This window comes from Xiphophorus couchianus, chromosome 18 (assembly GCF_001444195.1).
Source record: "Xiphophorus couchianus chromosome 18, X_couchianus-1.0, whole genome shotgun sequence".
NCBI lineage: Eukaryota > Metazoa > Chordata > Actinopteri > Cyprinodontiformes > Poeciliidae > Xiphophorus > Xiphophorus couchianus.
In genome coordinates, this window is record NC_040245.1 from 16810739 (window position 1) to 16829289 (window position 18551).

General features: G+C 44.3%; 1 protein-coding gene across 4 annotated transcripts; it reads right to left on the minus strand.

Moving 5' to 3' along the window:
- Positions 1-1422: 1422 nt before the first annotated feature.
- On the minus strand, positions 1423-18124 carry baz1b (bromodomain adjacent to zinc finger domain, 1B). Of its 4 annotated transcripts, XM_028045577.1 has the most exons (22): positions 17358-18123; positions 15474-15590; positions 14688-14832; positions 13611-13803; positions 13416-13537; positions 13076-13273; positions 12388-12570; positions 10522-11839; positions 10279-10440; positions 9806-9944; positions 9513-9700; positions 9314-9428; positions 9103-9201; positions 8666-8843; positions 8390-8575; positions 7316-7463; positions 6898-7038; positions 6580-6727; positions 6359-6474; positions 5084-5217; positions 4887-4993; positions 1423-3661 (listed from the first exon to the last, which is right to left on the minus strand). In XM_028045577.1, the coding sequence occupies exons 1-22, from the start codon at positions 17474-17476 to the stop codon at positions 2998-3000; spliced, it is 4920 nt and encodes a 1639-aa protein (XP_027901378.1). In that variant the 5' UTR covers positions 17477-18123; the 3' UTR covers positions 1423-2997. The 4 variants fall into 4 exon arrangements, with proteins under 4 accessions (XP_027901378.1, XP_027901377.1, XP_027901376.1 ...); XM_028045576.1 differs by having other exon boundaries at positions 9519-9700; positions 10279-11839; positions 17358-18124; XM_028045575.1 differs by having other exon boundaries at positions 10279-11839; positions 17358-18124.
- Positions 18125-18551: the final 427 nt, after the last annotated feature.

Sequence of the window (18551 nt, forward strand, 5' to 3'; positions counted from 1 at the left end):
CGTCTTTCTCCACGCCGAACTCGCAGTGCTGCGCGAGCTCATATAAGCTCCGCACGAAAGCTTCAACTGTCTCACCGGCTCTCTGGCTCCGTTTGTGAAAACAGGCGCGGTCATGGATGACGTTTCTTTTCGGAACAAAGTGTTCGTCAAACTTCTGCATCACTAGGGCGAACTCATACTCTGGATGTGGCATATCCTCCGTTGCAGCAGGAAACACGAAAGAGCCGTAAATAGGTTCGGCATCCCTCCCCATGGAGTACAGGAGCGAATTTACCTGCACCTCGCTGCTCTCCCTGTCGAGTTTCGACGCAACTCTGAAGCGGGAGAATCTCTGCCGCCATGTCAGCCACTCCGCAGGCTGCGTAAAGTCAAACGGCTCCGGAGGTCCAAACTTTGCCATTGTGCTCTCTCTGTAGGCGTTTAAGTCCGTAATTCTGACACCATGTCATGATATGAGGGAAGACAGGAGAAGCTATCCCGTTGAAAGGCCGTGCTCTTTATTGTTGCTTCTAACATCAGGTAACAACATGAACTACTTCCTATTCGAACTCGTTTCTGTGTGTCCTTTCCTAGGGCTCCCCCAGTGGTCAGGAAGTGTAACTACCGTTACTCTAGATGTACAACAGAAACTAATCTTGCGACACTTATAGAAAGTAAAGCTTCAAATGTTTGTAAGAGCTACTGCAAACGTTTATGGGCGTAGCCATGTTGAAATTCCGTCTTCTTAACTACACCGCTGTTCCAATTTCCCAGGTAACTGGAACGTAGCATTACAATCATAGAAGCTGCTTACTGGCTAACGTGAAAAATGTTAGCTAGTGTGGCTAACATACTGGAAAACGGTGGAAAATGTTCCATTTATCAACCTTAACGCAACTTACCCACTGAGAAAGATACTGGTGGCACCATCACGGCATGGAGGCATTACCAGAGACAAGGAAGGTGGTCAGAGCTGAGAACATTGTTGGAATTAAATTACATGGGAATCCCGGAAGAAAACCTTAGAGACTGGAGTGAAGATTCACTTCTAAGAATCTGTGAGCAGAACAACGCACATCCACAGAAGCTCTCCACCCAATCCGGCTGAGCTTGGATGGGGCTAAAACGATTTTTCAAAGAAGAATCAACAAAATGTTCTCATCTGCAAAACCTTTAAGCTGGTAGAGACATATTTGAAAAATCTTGTAGCTGTAATTGCATTAAAAGGTGATGTACAAAGTGTTGGATTCAGATCAAATCCAATAGAAAATGTGTTTTTTTTAAAAATGTGAAATACTGTACTATGCATTAATATGTTACACAAACTATTATTACACAGACCTAATTTCCATTCTTTCATGCATAATAAAGATAGTCAAAATATCAAATTTGGATCCCAATTAAATGAACTGCAGTGCAAAAATACCACCAGAGACAATGACAAATGTTTTAATCTTTTATTAAAAAGTAAAGACATAGTTCAGCCTTCAAGGCTGGCCCGTTCTTCTCCCCAGTCCATTATCTCATGATGGCAGTGATTTCTGTCAGACCGACCTGACACGGGGCCTCAGCTCTCCCTAAATAAAATCAGGAAGAGCCATGGTCTCTGGCCTTTACCCTTTACACGAGAAACCTCCAGCCAGCTCCAACCCAGCTATAGACTATAAATATATATATATATATATATATTTAAAAAATTAAATGTAAAAGCCTTTTGCAGGTCCTCCAAGAATAAGGAAAGCATCTACAAACAAGATTTCCTTCAGAGAGGGTCCAGTCGCCTTTTGTTTGTTCGCCCACATCTCAGGGAGATTATTTTTTATTTTTTTTATTATTATTAAAAACAGCCTACTGGGTGAGCAAAACCAAGCTGAACAGAAACAGGTTGGGCAAAAACTTGACTAGAAAGTTTGGATGTTAACAGCACTAGTAAAACACAGCATCTCACAGTACGGACAGGAAAAGAGGGGAATACGAACCATTGCCTTTTCGGTATACACAAATATATAAATATATACACATTGGGCATTAATTTAAAAAAAAAAATCTGATTTACATTGACTTTCTATGTCGACTGGCTGCTGATACAAAGACAGATGTTTAAATGAAATATTTTTAATCCACCAGTAAATTCTGCAGCAGCGATTGGAGGATTAAACGGAGAGGCAGAGCGCCCCCTGGTGACAACACCGAGACATTTTCTGGAACATGGCGTCAATTTTAAACTAAACTGAGTTGTACGTTGGTTACAAAAGGTAAAAATGGTCATTTCTGCTGAGACTTGTTCTCTTTGCATTTATTGGACAGGTTTTCATTTACAATATCAAATAAAATGTGCCCAAAAAGAAAATTGTTTTAAAAAAATAAAAAAAAAAGACACTGGTCTTAAATACTGTATAGAAATGATTAAGCACACAATTTTATTTACGCCCGGTGACGTTACTTTTACAAAGAAGGAGTACAAACAGGAGGATCATCTGAGGTGTTTTAAAGTGGCAGGGCACTACAGACAAGAGGCTCTATGAGCCGCTCTGGTTCCTGAAGATAATCTGCAATCTGAAACTCAACCCAGCTGAAATTCCTGACCAGGAGTATATCGGCAGAAATGAAATTAAAACATCTTGGCAGCTATAAATTACCCATCCAGGACAAAAAAAAAGGTCAGCAAAGAGATGGCCTGGCGACAAAGCGTCAGGATAGTGTGATGATGTCGACGGCGAACTGAAATATAAATCCTAAGAGCCATGAGAAAAAGTAATTATCGTAAAAGGTTCATTTTTCTTGGTTGGGACAAAAACAAACAAACAAAAAAAAAAACATCATTGATATCAAAAATGTTACAAATATAAATCAGTTTTTTTTGTTTTCCAAAATGTGAACATAAATTTGTTAACCAAAAACGAGTCCTTCTGAAATCTGAGTCCTGCTGGTTGTGTGGGAAGAGGAGGAGGAGGAGGAGGAGGAGGAGGAGAGCCAGTGGTCCAGAGATTATGATGGAGAGAAGACACCCTGGGTTCTTCACGAGCGTTTCAGTCTCTTGGAATGTCGCTGCTGATGGCTGGGCTGCTCCTCGTCGCTGCTGGCGTCGCCCCGCCCCCCCCGCAGACGAGTTCTCCTCATGCCCTGCTCCCCGTCGCTGTCCAGCTCCCTGTAATCCTTCCTGCCGGAGGCGCCAGAGGTCCTCTTGCTCTTCCTCCTCCTGCTGCTCTCCTCCTCCTCGCTGTCCGCCTCGCTCTCGCTCTCCTCTTTCCGGCCCCGAACGTTCCTGCCCGTCTTCTGGTTCGATTTGCCATTCTGCATCTTCTTCTTGGGTTCCTCTTCCTGCTCTTCGCAGTCCCCTTCATCGTCATCACCCTCCTCCTCTTCTTCTTCCTCCTCCTCAGATGAAGGAGGAGCTTGGTTGACGCGCTTGCGGGAGCGCCGGCGGAGGTAGCTGATTCCGGGGAGCAGCTTCTGGATGAGCTCGGTGAGCGTCAGCTCCGTCTTGCCCATGCAGGAGAGCACCGTGCTGCCCTGCTGGTTGTACTCCTCCGCGTTGGAGAACACCAGCTTCATGTCCTCCAGGAAGTCCTGGGCGTGTCGGTACGAGCCCTGGCCGAACTTCCCCAGCATCGTCTGGAAGTCCATGGGCTCCGAGATGATGTCCAGGTAGTCCTCGGCCTCGTCCAGGGAAACGGGCTCCCTGGAAGGCAACAGAGAATGCGTAAAGCGCCACATCAGGCTGAAGATCAGGGAGCGAAACGATTCACCACGGCTGAAGGGGAAATGACTAACTCCTCCAGATATTAGGCCATTAATTACCAGTTATTAGCCACATTTTACTCAGTTTCACTAGTCAGCCAGACCCAATTCAGTTCTGTTCCTTGGTCTTTACCATCTATCCCAAAGCCTTAGCAATGGCTCACTGTCACTTTCCAGACTGAAATATTCCTCATCATTTGTCAGTTTAAGTGGAGTTTCTTTTTCAGGCCATGTCACATTTCTATTTCTTGTTCACAGAGGTGTGAATTCAGTGATTCAGAGACTGAATTCAACTTATTTTGCCAATTACATGCAAATCAAGAGCAGTGATTATGTTTTTCCACTTAGGAAACCTTTTTTTCCCCCCTAAAATCACCATAAAAATAAAAAACTAAATGTGCATTTCTTATTTGCTCAGGTTATCTCTGCCTGATATTAATAATTCACCGATGACCAAAAGCTCTCATATGCAATAGCATGAATGGAAAGTTTGGAGGTTAAAATGATAACATTTGTCATTCAAAAGTCGAATCCGTAGCTCTTTTGTAGAATCACTGATTACTCTTTCCAAAAAACGGTGCATATGAAGCCAATGTGAAGTATAAGGGACATGTTGCTCCGATGCCTGAACAAGGCATCAGAGCATCGGATGATGATGATTAGCGCTAGCATCGTGGCTGAAATATGGTTACCGTATTTTTCGGACTATAAGCTGCTACTTTTTTCCTACGCTTTGAACCATGATGCTTACACCCCAGTGCAGCTTTTCTATCGATTTTTCTTCAACCATTAGGGGGGTCTTTAGCAGGAAGTGAATCACTGGAAGTCAAAATTGAAAATAAAAGAAGAAAGTGCTAAATTTCAATTAGAACAAACACATGCTAGCAGCAGGCATGACGGAGAAATGCTTTGAAACTCAAATGATGCAGCTTTTAAGTTGAAGGCTATCGATCTGGCAGTACAGGAGGGAAATAGAGCCGCTGCACGGAAGCTCGGCATGAACGAAACCATGGTTCGCCGTTGGAGACACAGGGCTGCGTCCTTATGGAAAACCGAGAGCGGCGGAGATACCAGCGACTTATAGCCCGGTGCGGCTTATAGTGTGGTGCGCTCTATAGTCCTGGAAAATACGGTATGTCTCTTAAGTGTTCCTGCTCCCGGCTCACCTGAAGGGCCAGCTGTAGCGGAACTTCATCAGCTTCTTCAGGATCTCCTCACACCTCTCCAGCTCCAGCGCCTGCTTGCTGATCCCCGTCTGGGTACTCTGCCTCACCTGGGGAAACACCATCACAATGATTAGCTAATGTCTCTCATTGATTCCACTTTTTTTTCCTCTCCCATACGTTGCGAAGTGATTTCTCACCAGTTCGTCGATGTCTGCGGGGCTGCTGGGCCCGGCTCTCTGCTTGCTGCTCTGCCTGCTGGACACCGTCTTGGCTTTACTTTTAGAGCTCTTCTGTCGTGATGAAGACTGCTTGTTTTTCTTCCTCGGCCTCACTGTAAACAGGAGCAACATGAGGACAGGGAAAGAACAGGTCAGGATGTTTGCGCTTCACTTGTGGTTATGAAAGCTGGACATTGTGGACGTCTTAAGGCCCACTGATCCAGACTGAGGCCGAAGGGACTAAAATAAGCAGAGACATCTTCTCTGGAACTGTTCTTTGTGGTTATCCACGCCACCCAGGCTGGAGCTGACGGAGGGATCATCGCGCCACATTCTCTGAGTGAAGTCAGAGTGAGACACGGAAAGCTTCAAAGCAGAGTTCAGACCCGAGCGCTGATGAATGACAATACGCAGACAATAGAGACGCAGCGAGGACGAGGCCTGGATTTTCCCCATCGGCATTCTTCTCATTCCCAAACATTAGCGATGAGGAAGGCTCTCTCCAAAACCAGCTTCTGTAGAGCACTTCACTTTTCCCATTGGTCTTAGTTTTTATATCAATAATTCACGTCCAGATCCTAGATTTCTTTCAGCTAATTTTCAGATTTCCTGCTCTTTTTGACAATTTTCAAAGTTTAAGAAAGATTTAAGGAAAGAGGGGCGACTGGAAGAATGGGAGAATAGAAGATGAAATAACGGACAACTGAAATAATGACAATAATGCACAACAAATTAGTAGGGCAGAAACTACCAATCGGATTACCTGTGATGAATCGATTATAGATATCAACTAATTTAGTAATAGATTAACTAGAGTATAGAAAAAAAAGAGGCAATTTGCTGAAAAAAAAACACATTCAGAGCAGTAATTAATCCAACTGTACGAAAAATATATACATTTTGCATTTAAAATGAAAAAAATCTGTTTGTAAATTTACTCTACCCAGAACATCTCAGGTGGCACAGTAAAGTAACACTAAGTTGTTGCATTTAAGCAATAAAACATTTTCTTATTTTAAAATATTGAATTGTTTACTTGCATCTGCAGAGTGTGCCGATATTTATCCGATTAGTTGTCAGAGTAATCAATAGAATAATCAATTACTAAAATAATTGTTAATTGGGTCCTACAAATGACTGTATGTTGCAATTTTGAGTTTTGATCCGTTTCCATGGTGACACAGTGAAGCCTTCCTTCCATCAGATGCCGACCGCTTAATAAGAGTTTGGGATAAATTTCACTCAGATACTCACAGCTGTGCCCCATGGCTTTGTAGTCATTTTCTTCCTCATCCTCGTCATCGTCTTCAGAGCATTCCTCTTCAGACTCCTCCTCACTCTCCTCTTCGTCGGTGTCTTGTTTATAATTCCTGCAACCAAAGAGTTAAAAATTCATCCTCCGTGCAGAAAGACAAACAGCCGAAACACGCAGGTCTCTGCAGCTTCAGGTAACTCGGCCGGTTCCGGCCCCCCACCTTGAGCGCGAGCCCCTCCTGGCCACGGTGGGCTGGCAGGCCGGACACAGCCACTCCCCAGCAGGGATGCGGTACAGAGCCGGTCGCAGGCAGAACAGATGGAAGGCCTTGTTGCACTCGTCACACAGGATGAGCTTCTCATCATCACCTGGATACGAAGAGGTTAAAAGGAAAGAAAAGAAAAAGAAAGAAAAGTGAGGTAGGGAGTTTTTTTCTGTTATTTAAAGAGCATTCCTTCTTTCCTTTACTGCTCAGTCGAAATCAAACTGCTGTGAGTGTTGCCAGTGCTGTGCAGGTAGCAGATCGCTACAGGGTCACCTGAGGGCGTGCGGAGCTGCCGGCTCTCAACGTAGACCTGCCTGACACATCTACCCTGCTCTGCTCTGAGCTTTCTGATGCCTCCCTGTCTGGGTCTGGTCCTACACTCCATCAGCCTTAGAGGCATGTCCTTCCTGAGCTCTGGACAGGGATGAGACCACTGCAGCATTCAGATAAACCATCTGTGAAAACTTAAAGAGGTAACAGGTAGTTCATCGCGACGCCGCTGTTCTATAGCAACGAGGGAAAAGCCGTTGCTGCTCCAGTTCTGTCAGGGTCAATGTTTCTGAAGTGAGTCTAGCTAGCTCAGAAAATAAACAGGAAACAAAAACATCGGATGCACGTCTGCACACAAAAATATCAGACTGTGTTTAAAAAGAATAATAATAATAAAAAAGAAGTAGTACGCCTCCCTTACCTTTCCTGCGACAGACTTTGCAGCGAGCGTTCTCGGCAGACATGTCCCACTTTATGCAGGCGTCCAACATTCCCAGCAAAACATGCATCCGGGAGAAGGTCAGCGCCTCCCTGATGGCCGACTTCCACTTCTCTACCGCTGTGGCTACCTGGCAGGAGGAGATGAACCCAGTTTACTTTTTTTAATTTTTTTTAAATGATCAACCCGGTGGCTTACAGTGACTCTAATGCAGCAACTAACAATTCTTTTAGTAACTGATTAAATACCGCAACGATTAATCGCATAAATCGAGTGACGTTTTTATACAATCATAAAAACAAATTCAAAAGATGCAAATGAAAACAAACAATTCAATTCCTTTATAAAGACGAAAGTAAACATTTTATTGCCTTAAGTGCAGCAACAGCATGCCTTTAGTGAATTTGAACCAAGCGAAGCTGAAACTGCCACTTAACGAGTTCTGGGTCAAACATGTTTACGGACAAATGCTTTAATGTTTAATGTGAATATATTTTGATATATTTACATATATTTTGAGCCCCTCTTTAGCAGTAATTAATTTTGGCTTAATTACTGCTGACTGGTTTTTTCAGCAAATACTCTTTTTGAGTCTGCATGCTTCTGTTAACGATTAATCGATCACTAAATTGGCTGACGATTATTTCAAAAATCATTTCAGCCTCAAGAGCCTTGCAAAAAAAAAAAAACATTTAATATTTCGTTACAACAGCAAACTCCAAAAGTATTTAAATCTTAGAAATGGAAGATGCACATGTGTTCATAAGTTTCACAAGTGAAATTGCAGCCCCGAACAGAGAAACATCTCCGCAACATGCTCTGCTTGCTTTACAACTTTTAGGTGTTTAAGAATAAATTAGGCCAAATACATGCATAAGCCACACTCTAACTGGAAAAATGTTAAAATAAAAACAAGAATTCTTTTCCTTCCACTACACAATTATTTTGCCATTTTGATTTAATTTCACAGCACAAAATGTGGAAAAGTTTAAGGTATGAATACATTTGTGAGACAACGGAAATGGAAACTCCTGTCCTGCTGTGTGGCGGTCTTACCCTGGCTTCTTCTGCTAGTTTCTTCTCCTCGTCCACCTCCTCGGCCTTGCTGCTTTCTTCCCCTGCTTGTTTCTTCTTCTTCTTCTGTTTGGGAGCCATGAAGCCCTGCAGGAACTTCTTGATGACACAGGCCTGAAGCGTGATGATGCACTCACCAAAGTCCTTCAAGCTATCCATGTCTTTCAGCTGAAGCCATCAGAGGGACGCATAAATACAGTTACACAATGGAAAGACAGTCCACTATGGGACGTTTCTTTAAGCAATGAAGTGACTCACCTGCTCTTCTATATCTACGTTGTCATCCAGATAGCCCAGTCCTCCCTTTTGCAGCCTGGAGGCTATCTCCTGGATGTCGCTGCGCATGTATTTGAGCAGCTCGGCGTAGCCGTCGCAGCTCCTGAGTCCCAGTTTGGATTTGCGACTCAAATAGATGGAGTGTAGGATGTCCTGGTACCTGAACATTTACAGTTTTATATTTACTTAAATTCTCTATCGCAGCCTTATTGTCACATTGTTCATAAAAGCAGGTTTGTTTGCTCTGCTTCCTGTAGACGTAGGTTTGGTTTTAAGGTTTAAAGGAAGTTAGACATTTTGTCTTATTTCTGCAGCAGGTCACATTAAGCTGGTAAAGTCATAAGGCTGCACGGCCCTGTGTGTGTGTGCGTGCGTGTGTGTGTTAAAGTAATTATGTCCAATTATAGGAGCCAGTTCACCTGCTTTGGATCTTTAGCTTCAGCTCGCTCTCTCGGACTCCCTGAGGATGAAGACTTTCCACCAGCTCCTCCAGCTCAGCCGGGTTGTCGATGACAAACCTGGAAGAAAAGCCAGAAAGTCAGATCACAGAGAAGATCAAATTTAAATTAAGATGAAATGAGAATTAAAAATCAGAGCGCCGTTGGGAAAACAGCCAATGTAGATGCCCACCAAAGATTCTGTCCCTGTTTGGGAATTGTAGTTTCAATGCAGACGTCTGGTGCTGCCCCCTGCTGGACTCCTTCACTTGCAGCTCCGTCAACGCTCGCGTCGTCTTTTTCAGCTTCTGCAATTCAAACACACAGCTGGTGTACAGGAAACACACAACCGCACATGTGAACAAGCAGCCTAGTCCCAGATCTGATCGTACCTCTACCTTGTGAATCGGGTTGTGAGTCGGGAACTGAAGCTGCCTCGCTGCCTTCCTCCTCCTCTTCCTCCATCTCTGGCTCGGCCGCTTTCTCCTCGGGCGGAGGAGTGAAGCTGTAGTCGATGCCGTCGTGCACCCAACCCTTCTCGACGTACAGCCCGGGAACCACGTCGGAGAAAAGCCAATATCTTCACAAAAAAACAAAACAACACAGTTGGGACATCTATCAGAAGGCCCTCAGCCGCCGCGGCTCTGGACGCTGGACGAGGTTAGCACGCAGACGGAGCAGCAACCTGTTGTGGTTTCTGTCGGTGCCGAGTGGCGTCCTGCGCATCACCAGTCTGGCTTTGGTTATGCCGTCCTGGAAGGCGCGCTCTGCTGCGGCTTTCTGCTTCCGCAGCCGCTCCTCCTCGGCCTCCTTCTCCATCCGCTCTGCAGAGCCAACACAGAAACCGTCCGTCAGTCAGACAGTCAGAGTAAAGATGGAGAGGCTTGAAAGGCCTCTGCACCGAATGACACATTTTATCACAACATTTAGCACAGAGATGCACCAAACCACTTCTTTCACTTTCAATACCAATGCAGATATCCAAGTTTTAGAAACAGCCCATACTGATCTAATCCATTTCTTTTATAAAATAGGTATAAATGTACTGAATTGCATATTTATTTGGTAACTCTGCACCAGTACACCACAGTTAAATAGCTTCAGAAGCTTGGTCAAACATGGTCAGAAGCCAAATGACTGACCAGCTGCCAGGTTTACCTTTGTTCTGCCGGTCCAGCTCCTCCTTCTCCTTCTTGGCCTGCATGGCCATCAGCCGCCGGCTCTTCACCAGGCTGATCAGGTCCTCAGGTTCCGGCTCCGGCTCCACCTTCACTTCCTTCTTGATCTCCTTTTTAGCTGCTCCCTCCTTTTTCTTCTCACCTTTGAGCCAAGAAAACGTAAAAGTTGGTAAATATCTTAACATGTCAGATGATCCTGCGACACAACCGGGACTGACCCCACCTTTGCTCTCCATCTCCTTCTTCATCTTCTTCTCTGCCTTCTTGCGGTCGTTGACCTCCTTCAACATGGCCAGGCGCTCCTTCCACAGCTCCGCCGAGCGCTGCTGCATGGCGTCCACGTGGTCCTCCACCGAGTAGGTCATGAGGATGCGGTGACACAGCGCCACCAGCAGGTCCACCTTCTCCTCCGGGCTCAGCTCGAACACCTCCACCGTCTCCAGCTTCTCCAGGAACTCGCTGCTCACCACGTCGTCGTAGCCGCCAACCGCGCCCGAGTCCTCCGAGCCCTGGCCGCTCTCGTCGTGCGCGTCGCACGGCCGCAGGCACAGGCGCGTCAGCTCCGACGCCGAGTGCATGGTGAGCGGGATCTCTGACAGGGACATGTCCAGCTCGCTGTAGCCCTCGGCCAGCTCGTCCTGCAGCAGCGTCTGCAGCAGCACCACCAGCACGCGGTTCAGGTAGTGGAAGCCGGAGCGCTCCCCGGCCAGCGCCTCCATCAGCGCCACCGCTGTGATCGGATACTGATCCTCAGGCATCAGCAGCCCGGCGTAGCAGTGGAGGAATTCCACCACCATGGCGACGCTGCCGAACAGCGTGTTGGGCAGGCCTTCGGGCATGTCCACCAGTTTGAACGTCGGCAGCGTTTTGCCACCTTCGATCTCCTGGTCCTCATATCTACGCGACTGCTCCTGGCGGACCAACATCTCCTGCTTGCGCTTCTCCTTGGCCTTTTCTCTCAGTTTCTCTTTGAGTTCAGCACGCCTCCTCTTCATCTCCTCGTTCTTCTCTTCTTCACTCATGGCTGCCCATCTCTTCTTCTGCTCCAGCAGCTCCCAGCGCTTCTGAACCAGCTCCTTCAGCTCGTCCGGCAGACGCCCGCGGTCTTCGGCGGACAACGTCTTGGCAGCTTTGGTTATGAGGGAAGAGAGGGACGTTTTCTTATCCTCTTTTCCCTTGTGCTCCTTGTAGTAGCGGACGAGGTGCAACGCCATGGGGTGCAGCGGCTTCCCAAGTTTGGGTGTGCCCAGGCTGGAGCTGCGAGCCCGCTTCTTAGGGCTCCCTGCAGGGGTTCCCTTAGCCAGCTGCAACAGAGTCATCTGCTTCATTTTTGGTGTTTTATCACCAGTTTTTCCATCTTTTTTAGAAGATTTTAGAACATCAAGTTTCTTATCGACACCCTTTCCGCTTTTCTTCCCATCTTTTTTGTCACCGGTCTTCTTGCCAGACCTTGGAGTGGAGGGAGCAGAGCCTTTTCCGTCTCCTTTCTTAGGAGTTCCAGAGTTCTTTACCTTGAGGGGGGAACCATTCATCTTCATCTTCTGAAAGAAATAATAAAAACATTTACTTATTATTTAAAAACAGAGCTTAGGGGTGTACAACATGGCTTAAATTCAAAGTCCAAACAAATAGAAGCTATAAAAAAACAAAACTCAGTGAGTGCATTGGTGGAAAAAGAATCAATCTTAAAATACCAAAAATCTAATTAATTAATCAAATGGGTTTTTCAATACAGAGATGAAAAAAGTAATTAAGAAACACTTTTATACAATCAACACTTTTCACATACAGCATCAGACCATGTCTATTAATTTTCATCATGTGCAGTTATTCATTTATGCCTGCAGGTGGCTAACAGTGCTGCAATACAACAGTAGAAGAAGAACTACCACAGCAGAACAAAAGAGGAACAGCTACAGGGGTCAAGATGTGCCGTTTCCATTCATGTTTTATTCAGTAGTGCAAACATTACTGCGCAGTGCAAGTTAAAAAAATTGCTGCTGGTGTGCATGTGCATTGCCCCTAAGTGGAACTATTCCCTTCCCTTAAGGACCTTCACACTTTATAAAGTGGAAACCCGTCAACTAACCTGCATGTGACCCCATATGGTGGGACTAAGAGGCAACCCTTCTTTCTTCTTTTTCTTCTTCTTCTCTCCCTTCTCATTTCCTGAATCCTCTCCAGGAGTGTCACCGGTTTTCACCTTCTTGCTAGGTTTGCCTTCAGGAGAAGTCAAGCTTTTACGCTTCGTGGACGGGTTTCCTGCCAAGAACTGTCGACAAAGAAAAGGAGTGAGCACACAGGAAAAGAAACTACTGCTCAATATTAAAAAACAGTGTCTTGGGGAAAAAAATAATAATATTCATACGCCTTGAACTTCTTTTTTCTTCTACAATTGTCATACTTAAACCACAATTTTTAATTAATTTGTGGAAGATTTTATGTGGTCGTTCAGCACACAGTGGCTCAGTCTTGTGAAGTGAAAAGAAATCATGAGTGCATCTCATAGCTGCACTCATGCAGCTTCATCCCTCATCTTTGTTGTGTTCCTTGGGTCTTTTTGATGCCATTTGTTTATTAATGTTCTCAAACAAACCTTCACTGGCTCTACACTGAGGTTATGCATTTTCTTCCACTTCCTGTCAATACAGTACTTTGTGTGGGCCTTTCACGTAAACTCTCAGGAAAAACAAATTTCAGTTTGTGGTTATCATATAAAAAAAAAAACCTACAGGAATATGAATCCCTAAGTATAAGAAAAGGTATATATTCATTACCTTTTGTGGATCCAGGAGGAAGTCGCTGAATTTACTGGGCAGGTTGTATTTTTTCACCAGGTCATCTTCGACCACCCAGGGGGCACTTTCTCCTTTGCCCAGCCTCAGGGCGTAATGTCTGATGAAGTAGCGCATGATCTCCTTGGTTGGAGGTCGCTCTGTTCTATAGAGACTCTCTGCTGGGACATCGCTGATCACCTATTATTAGTAGAGGAAGATGAGAGAGCAGGGTCAGTTTCAGTAGCAACTAAATGACATACTGATGGTTGCATTAAATCAGAGAAAACCCATCAAAAACAGCACAGTACAAGCATGCAATTATCAGTAACGAGCTAAGCACCTTATCCTCATTGATGAGCTTCACGTCATACTTGTGAGGAAGGAATTTGGGCATGACCCATCTCCTCTTCTCTTCCTTCATGGCAGTGGTAGCTTTCCTCGGAGAACGCCGCGCTCTGTCACCTATTAGCACGCACCGACAACATGTTAGAAAACAGAAACAGGCTTTAAAACACTCTGAGGGTCGACAACGTACTCAGACTCTCCCTTCTGTTCTCCTCCTCTCGAGACGGGGGCTCCTTCCTCTGGTTCTCCTGGCTTGCGTTCTCCTTGTCGCTGGATGGGGAGTCACAGGCACCTTCAAGCTTCTTCTCACCCGACTCACCCTCTGAAGTCGCCAAGGGGTGAATCTTGATCACTTTCACTCGCAAACTTTGGTCTTTTCCCACCTAGAATTAGCAGCAAAGAAAAAAAAGAGTTAAACTAGATCAGAACTGGAGCATTTAATGAAATGATTGTTGAAAGCTTATTGCCGATCTAATGAACTTAAATCCATCAAAACTTTATTATATTTCACAGGAGCTTTTTTTAAAGGGGCGGTATTATGTAAAATTGACTTTTTGAGCTTTACATTATTCTATAATGTTATTCACTCATCAAGAAAAATAAATGGACTGTTACTTTGATCCTTTCATGCACGTTTTATGAAATACTTGAATATCCTGTGGCAGCTATCCAGGGGTACCTAAACGCTTGTTTCACAAAGCCCCGCCCATTTCCACAAAGCTCCTCCTTGGAGCTTCTGCCTCACAGAGCACACCTCCCCCAGCCATTCCCCACTTGGCTCCTCCAGACTAGTGGCAGCAGCCATTAGCAAACACCTGGTGGAACTACGAGTCTTCTGAACTTACTATAGAAACTGCTTCTCAGCCCAATGCTCCTAATATAATGTAAATTACGTAAACTGCATAATGAGGAGCATTGTTGTGACGTGCAGAAGGCGGAGTGCCGGAAAGAGCAGGAGCTTCTTAAAGAGACAGAAGTCCAATTTCAAGGTGTTAAATTGCTAATTTCTTTTAAGTCATGTTTGATTTAAAAGATATATTGGTTGTAATTGTGGAGCACTTTGGTCAACTGCTGTGGTTTTAAATGGGCTTTTCAAATAGATTTGATATTGACATGTAGCATTTTTAAAACAACTGAAGGTAACAGTTACTTGGTTGTGCTATATGTGCCTGGAAAATACATAATATTGCCCTTTTAAATGGCTACAAATTATTCATCTGGGATAAAAACGGTGCAATAAAACAAGTAAATAAAAAACAAAACAAACCAGAAAGTCACACTCTTCACCAACAGCATACTTGGTGAGGATTTCCACCCAGGCCATCTCCACCAGTTTGTCTAAGGACACCGTGTTGTGGTGGACCATCTCAAGGACTGGCTTCTCAAACCACAGAGGGTACTCCTCCTGAAGCCTAAAAAAACAAAACAAAAAAACAAACATGGTTAGTGTCACACTAAAATTATACAATTTATGTTAACAATGTTAACATTATTATGAATTAAAATATCTTTATTATCAATATGTCGTTCTTGAAGGTCTATGAAGACTTGTGAGGATGCTGAGAAAAATAACACTGACCACTAGGGGGAGTAAACAATCTGGGGATATAATTAGAGTTTAAATACAGCTTATGACCCTGAGTGATCTGAGCACCTCTTTATCTGCTCTGTACTATGAGGCCTTCCTAAGGTCATGTCGTTAGAAAGATGTGGCTAAAGGAACCGTCATCAGACCATTACACATTGAAGTATGACAAATTCAGACATTATATTAATACAATGAGAGGTGGAGCTCATCATTTACCGAGCCGTGACAAAGCAGTAAACCATATGACCTTCGCTGGCAGACTACAATTCCCTATGACCAGATTCAGCTTTCACATGAATAGCAGAGTCCATCTAAACTGTTTGCAATTATTTATAGAAATCGGATTATTGATGTCTCCATCTATGATGACAAAATAAACCTTTAAAATAAAACTTTTTTTCTTTTTATCATCACAGACCAGCTACGGCAGCCAGCGGAGATTAGATTAAAGCCTCTCGCACTTACAGCTCTGTGACTTCTTGTTCCTCCTCCCAGGCCTCTTTGTGAGTAAGCTGGAGGCTTCCTGTGCTCTTGCATGTCCAGATGCGTTCATCATACCTCTGCAGGCGTGCCTCATACTCTCTATACAGTTTGTCAAGGACAGTGCGATATCTAAATGTGAAGTGATTGGCTTTCTATCAAAAGCCAGACGCAGAGACATAGGGTGTGGTTAGAAAACGTTGTAAAGCATTTAAATTTATTTTGTAATCAATATGAACACATCAATGTCTTTTTATTATTTATTAATAAAATAAGTTTTTATTAAGCGAAAGAAGGCATGATGTATGGTCATTCACTCCCAACTTTTTCTGTAATTTACATGAGTCCTCTGTCAAGAGACAGCTTATACTATTACTAAACAGAGACGCCTTACTTGCACACTTCCAATGGATGATGTAAACTAATGTTTTTTTGATCTGCTTATGGTCTGTTGTAAGAAAATATGCTTACATAACTGCAATAATCTACATGACCAGCAGGAGGTCACTTAGAGTTTGTATGGTTTGATTAGCAATCATATTCTCTCCATGAGTCGACTGACCCAAACGGAAATTAAAATAACTTTATAAGGCAAAATATTCTTGAATTATTTCACCGTTAGATTATTTATGTGCTTATAATTCATCCATCCTTTGTCTACATCTGCTCATCTTTGCAAGATTCCAGAGTCCTTTCCTTTAATTCGAGAAGAGGTCTGGTTCGCCCTGAACATTTAATTTATTATATACAGCCTACGAAATTATTTGAATATTTCTAGAGATGCACCAATCAATTGCCAAAAGGGCAGAATCGACCAATTTGTCCTTAATTGGATCCAAGCAGTGATCAGGAGGTCAAGACTCAAATACAGAAAATTGATTTCCTCCAATTCCTCCTTGATGTGTTCCCCCCTCCCACAACCATCATGAATGGCATCCAATATTAGCAGGCACTGTGAAGCATTTTATTTGACTTCATTTAAGTAAGATGGAAGAAAATATAACTAACAAGTCTCTTGACAATTGTCTTGTTTATAGTTGGTCCTCTAAAATCTGACAGTGACCAAAGACAGACATCATCTGTTCAGTTTTAAAACTTTACAGCTGTGTCACGAATTAAAATACTGTACCCTAACAACGAAGCAGGGAGTCACAGGAGCACCTGGCTACCTTTACTCCCATCTACGTGCTGACAGCTAGCTACACAACCTGCCTGCCAGCTAAGGACTACTGGCGCTTGTTTCAGACCAACAACCCCTGAACAAGAGGCTACAAAGGCACAATTATAATCCAAATAGCGAGTAAAACCTTGAGACAATTTGTTTCAGCGCCCTGTTGTCCTTCAACAGATACGCTATAAGGTTGTTGTGTGCTAACAGGACCAGCTAGCCCCTGCAAGCAGAGCTACCGCTTTGCTCCGTGGAAGCAGCAAGGCCAGCAGCATTGTGACATAATGGGATGCCTAGCGTTAGCAGTGCGCTAACTAGCCCTCCTAGCATCGCTAGCTGTCAGCTTAGCCGTGAAAGCTGAAAGTGAAAGACACTCGTCCGCATTTTACGAACAATCAAGCTAATTTTAGTTCTACATTTAAGTCTAACCCGTTTCAAAGGCCAACGAATAGCTGCAATGTACCAGTTAGAGATGTGACATGGCTAGCTAGGAAGCTTGTCAAACAGTCTAAACTGTGTACATGTAATTGAGACATTAAGGGACAGAAATGACAGGTAATGTCAAATTCCTTAACCACCTTAGCAGGCCTGTGAATAAAAATGATGGAAGCGTCTAACTGCTAACCAGACAAATAAAAGACAGAGCACCAACGTAGCGATTGGCTTGGTGGGTCGATTCAAAGCATGATGTTAAAGGATACTCTTTGTTCCTGAAGGCCTCCTTGGTATGGTCGATGATGTAGACCTCTTCTCCCGGGCCTGGTGGCTCGGCTAGCGGCTTAGCCAGCGGGTACGGTTTCCGGCCCAGAAGCGGTGCCATGGCAGATCCAAAGACGGCACGAGTGCCAGAGGCTGAACGTGACTTTCTGGCAACAAACTAGCACAACCTTACTCCGTGATAGTCCTTAGCATGTATCCAAGCCTCGGTAATATATGTACCGAGCGATAGCACGTCTCGCGTTACAGCCGGCAGGCCCCGGCTCTGAGCGTGCCGAAGCTAGCTAATCAGCTAGCAGTCTGGATCTCTATCTCGTTGCAAAACAATAACAGTGCGCTTCTCACCGATGGCCTCATCGCAACATTCTCCGCTTCTGCAGCTGCGGAGACTCGCTGGTTTTAACCAGAATTCCGGGAAGTAAAAGGTATTAAAGCTTTGCTCCGACGGGTTAGTTGGTAAACTTTTAGTTCCTCCAGGTGAACACGAAAGGATGAGAGCCACACCGAAATCAAACTCGCGGCAACAGCCAGAGCTCAATTCGGCTGCAGTTTTACAGTCCTAACAAAATACTTTTGAACTAGAGCTGATCTTTTTTTTGCTGATGAGCTGTGCTGTCGAGGTTTTGTTTTATCAATAAACAATATTCGCAAGTGTCACAAGAAAGTATCCCCAATCAAACAAGAGGTTAATTCCCTGTCGAAATGGCGGGAGTTTCTAGTCCACCGGCAAAAGAAACCCTCAGCCCGTTTCCCCGGCAGCAAGCAGCGCCGCGCCTACGCCCCGCCTCCTCTCAACGCTCATTGGCTGTCTTGGCGTAGCGCCCTGAGTGAATTGCTGAAACTTGGCTATCATTGGCTAGTAGAGCCTGTCTGTCATCATCTGTCAGTAGGAGCATTAAATAAACCGCTTCTATTGAACAGAAAATAATAGGAAGTTGCCTGAAGATGATAAAATCGCTAGTTAATAAAAAACAAAACAAACTTGAAAGAAATTATGCAGTTAATCTTCGTTTTTTCCTCTCAATTAATTTTTGAACTTTATATGTGATCCATTTTTATTTTTAACAGGCCTTTCAGAGCCAGTGGCAGCTTTTATTTAAATGCAGAGCCCCTTCTTCTGTATCACATAAGATCACAATGCATGCTGGATTTGCAATCCAGTGGAGTTTTTTGATATA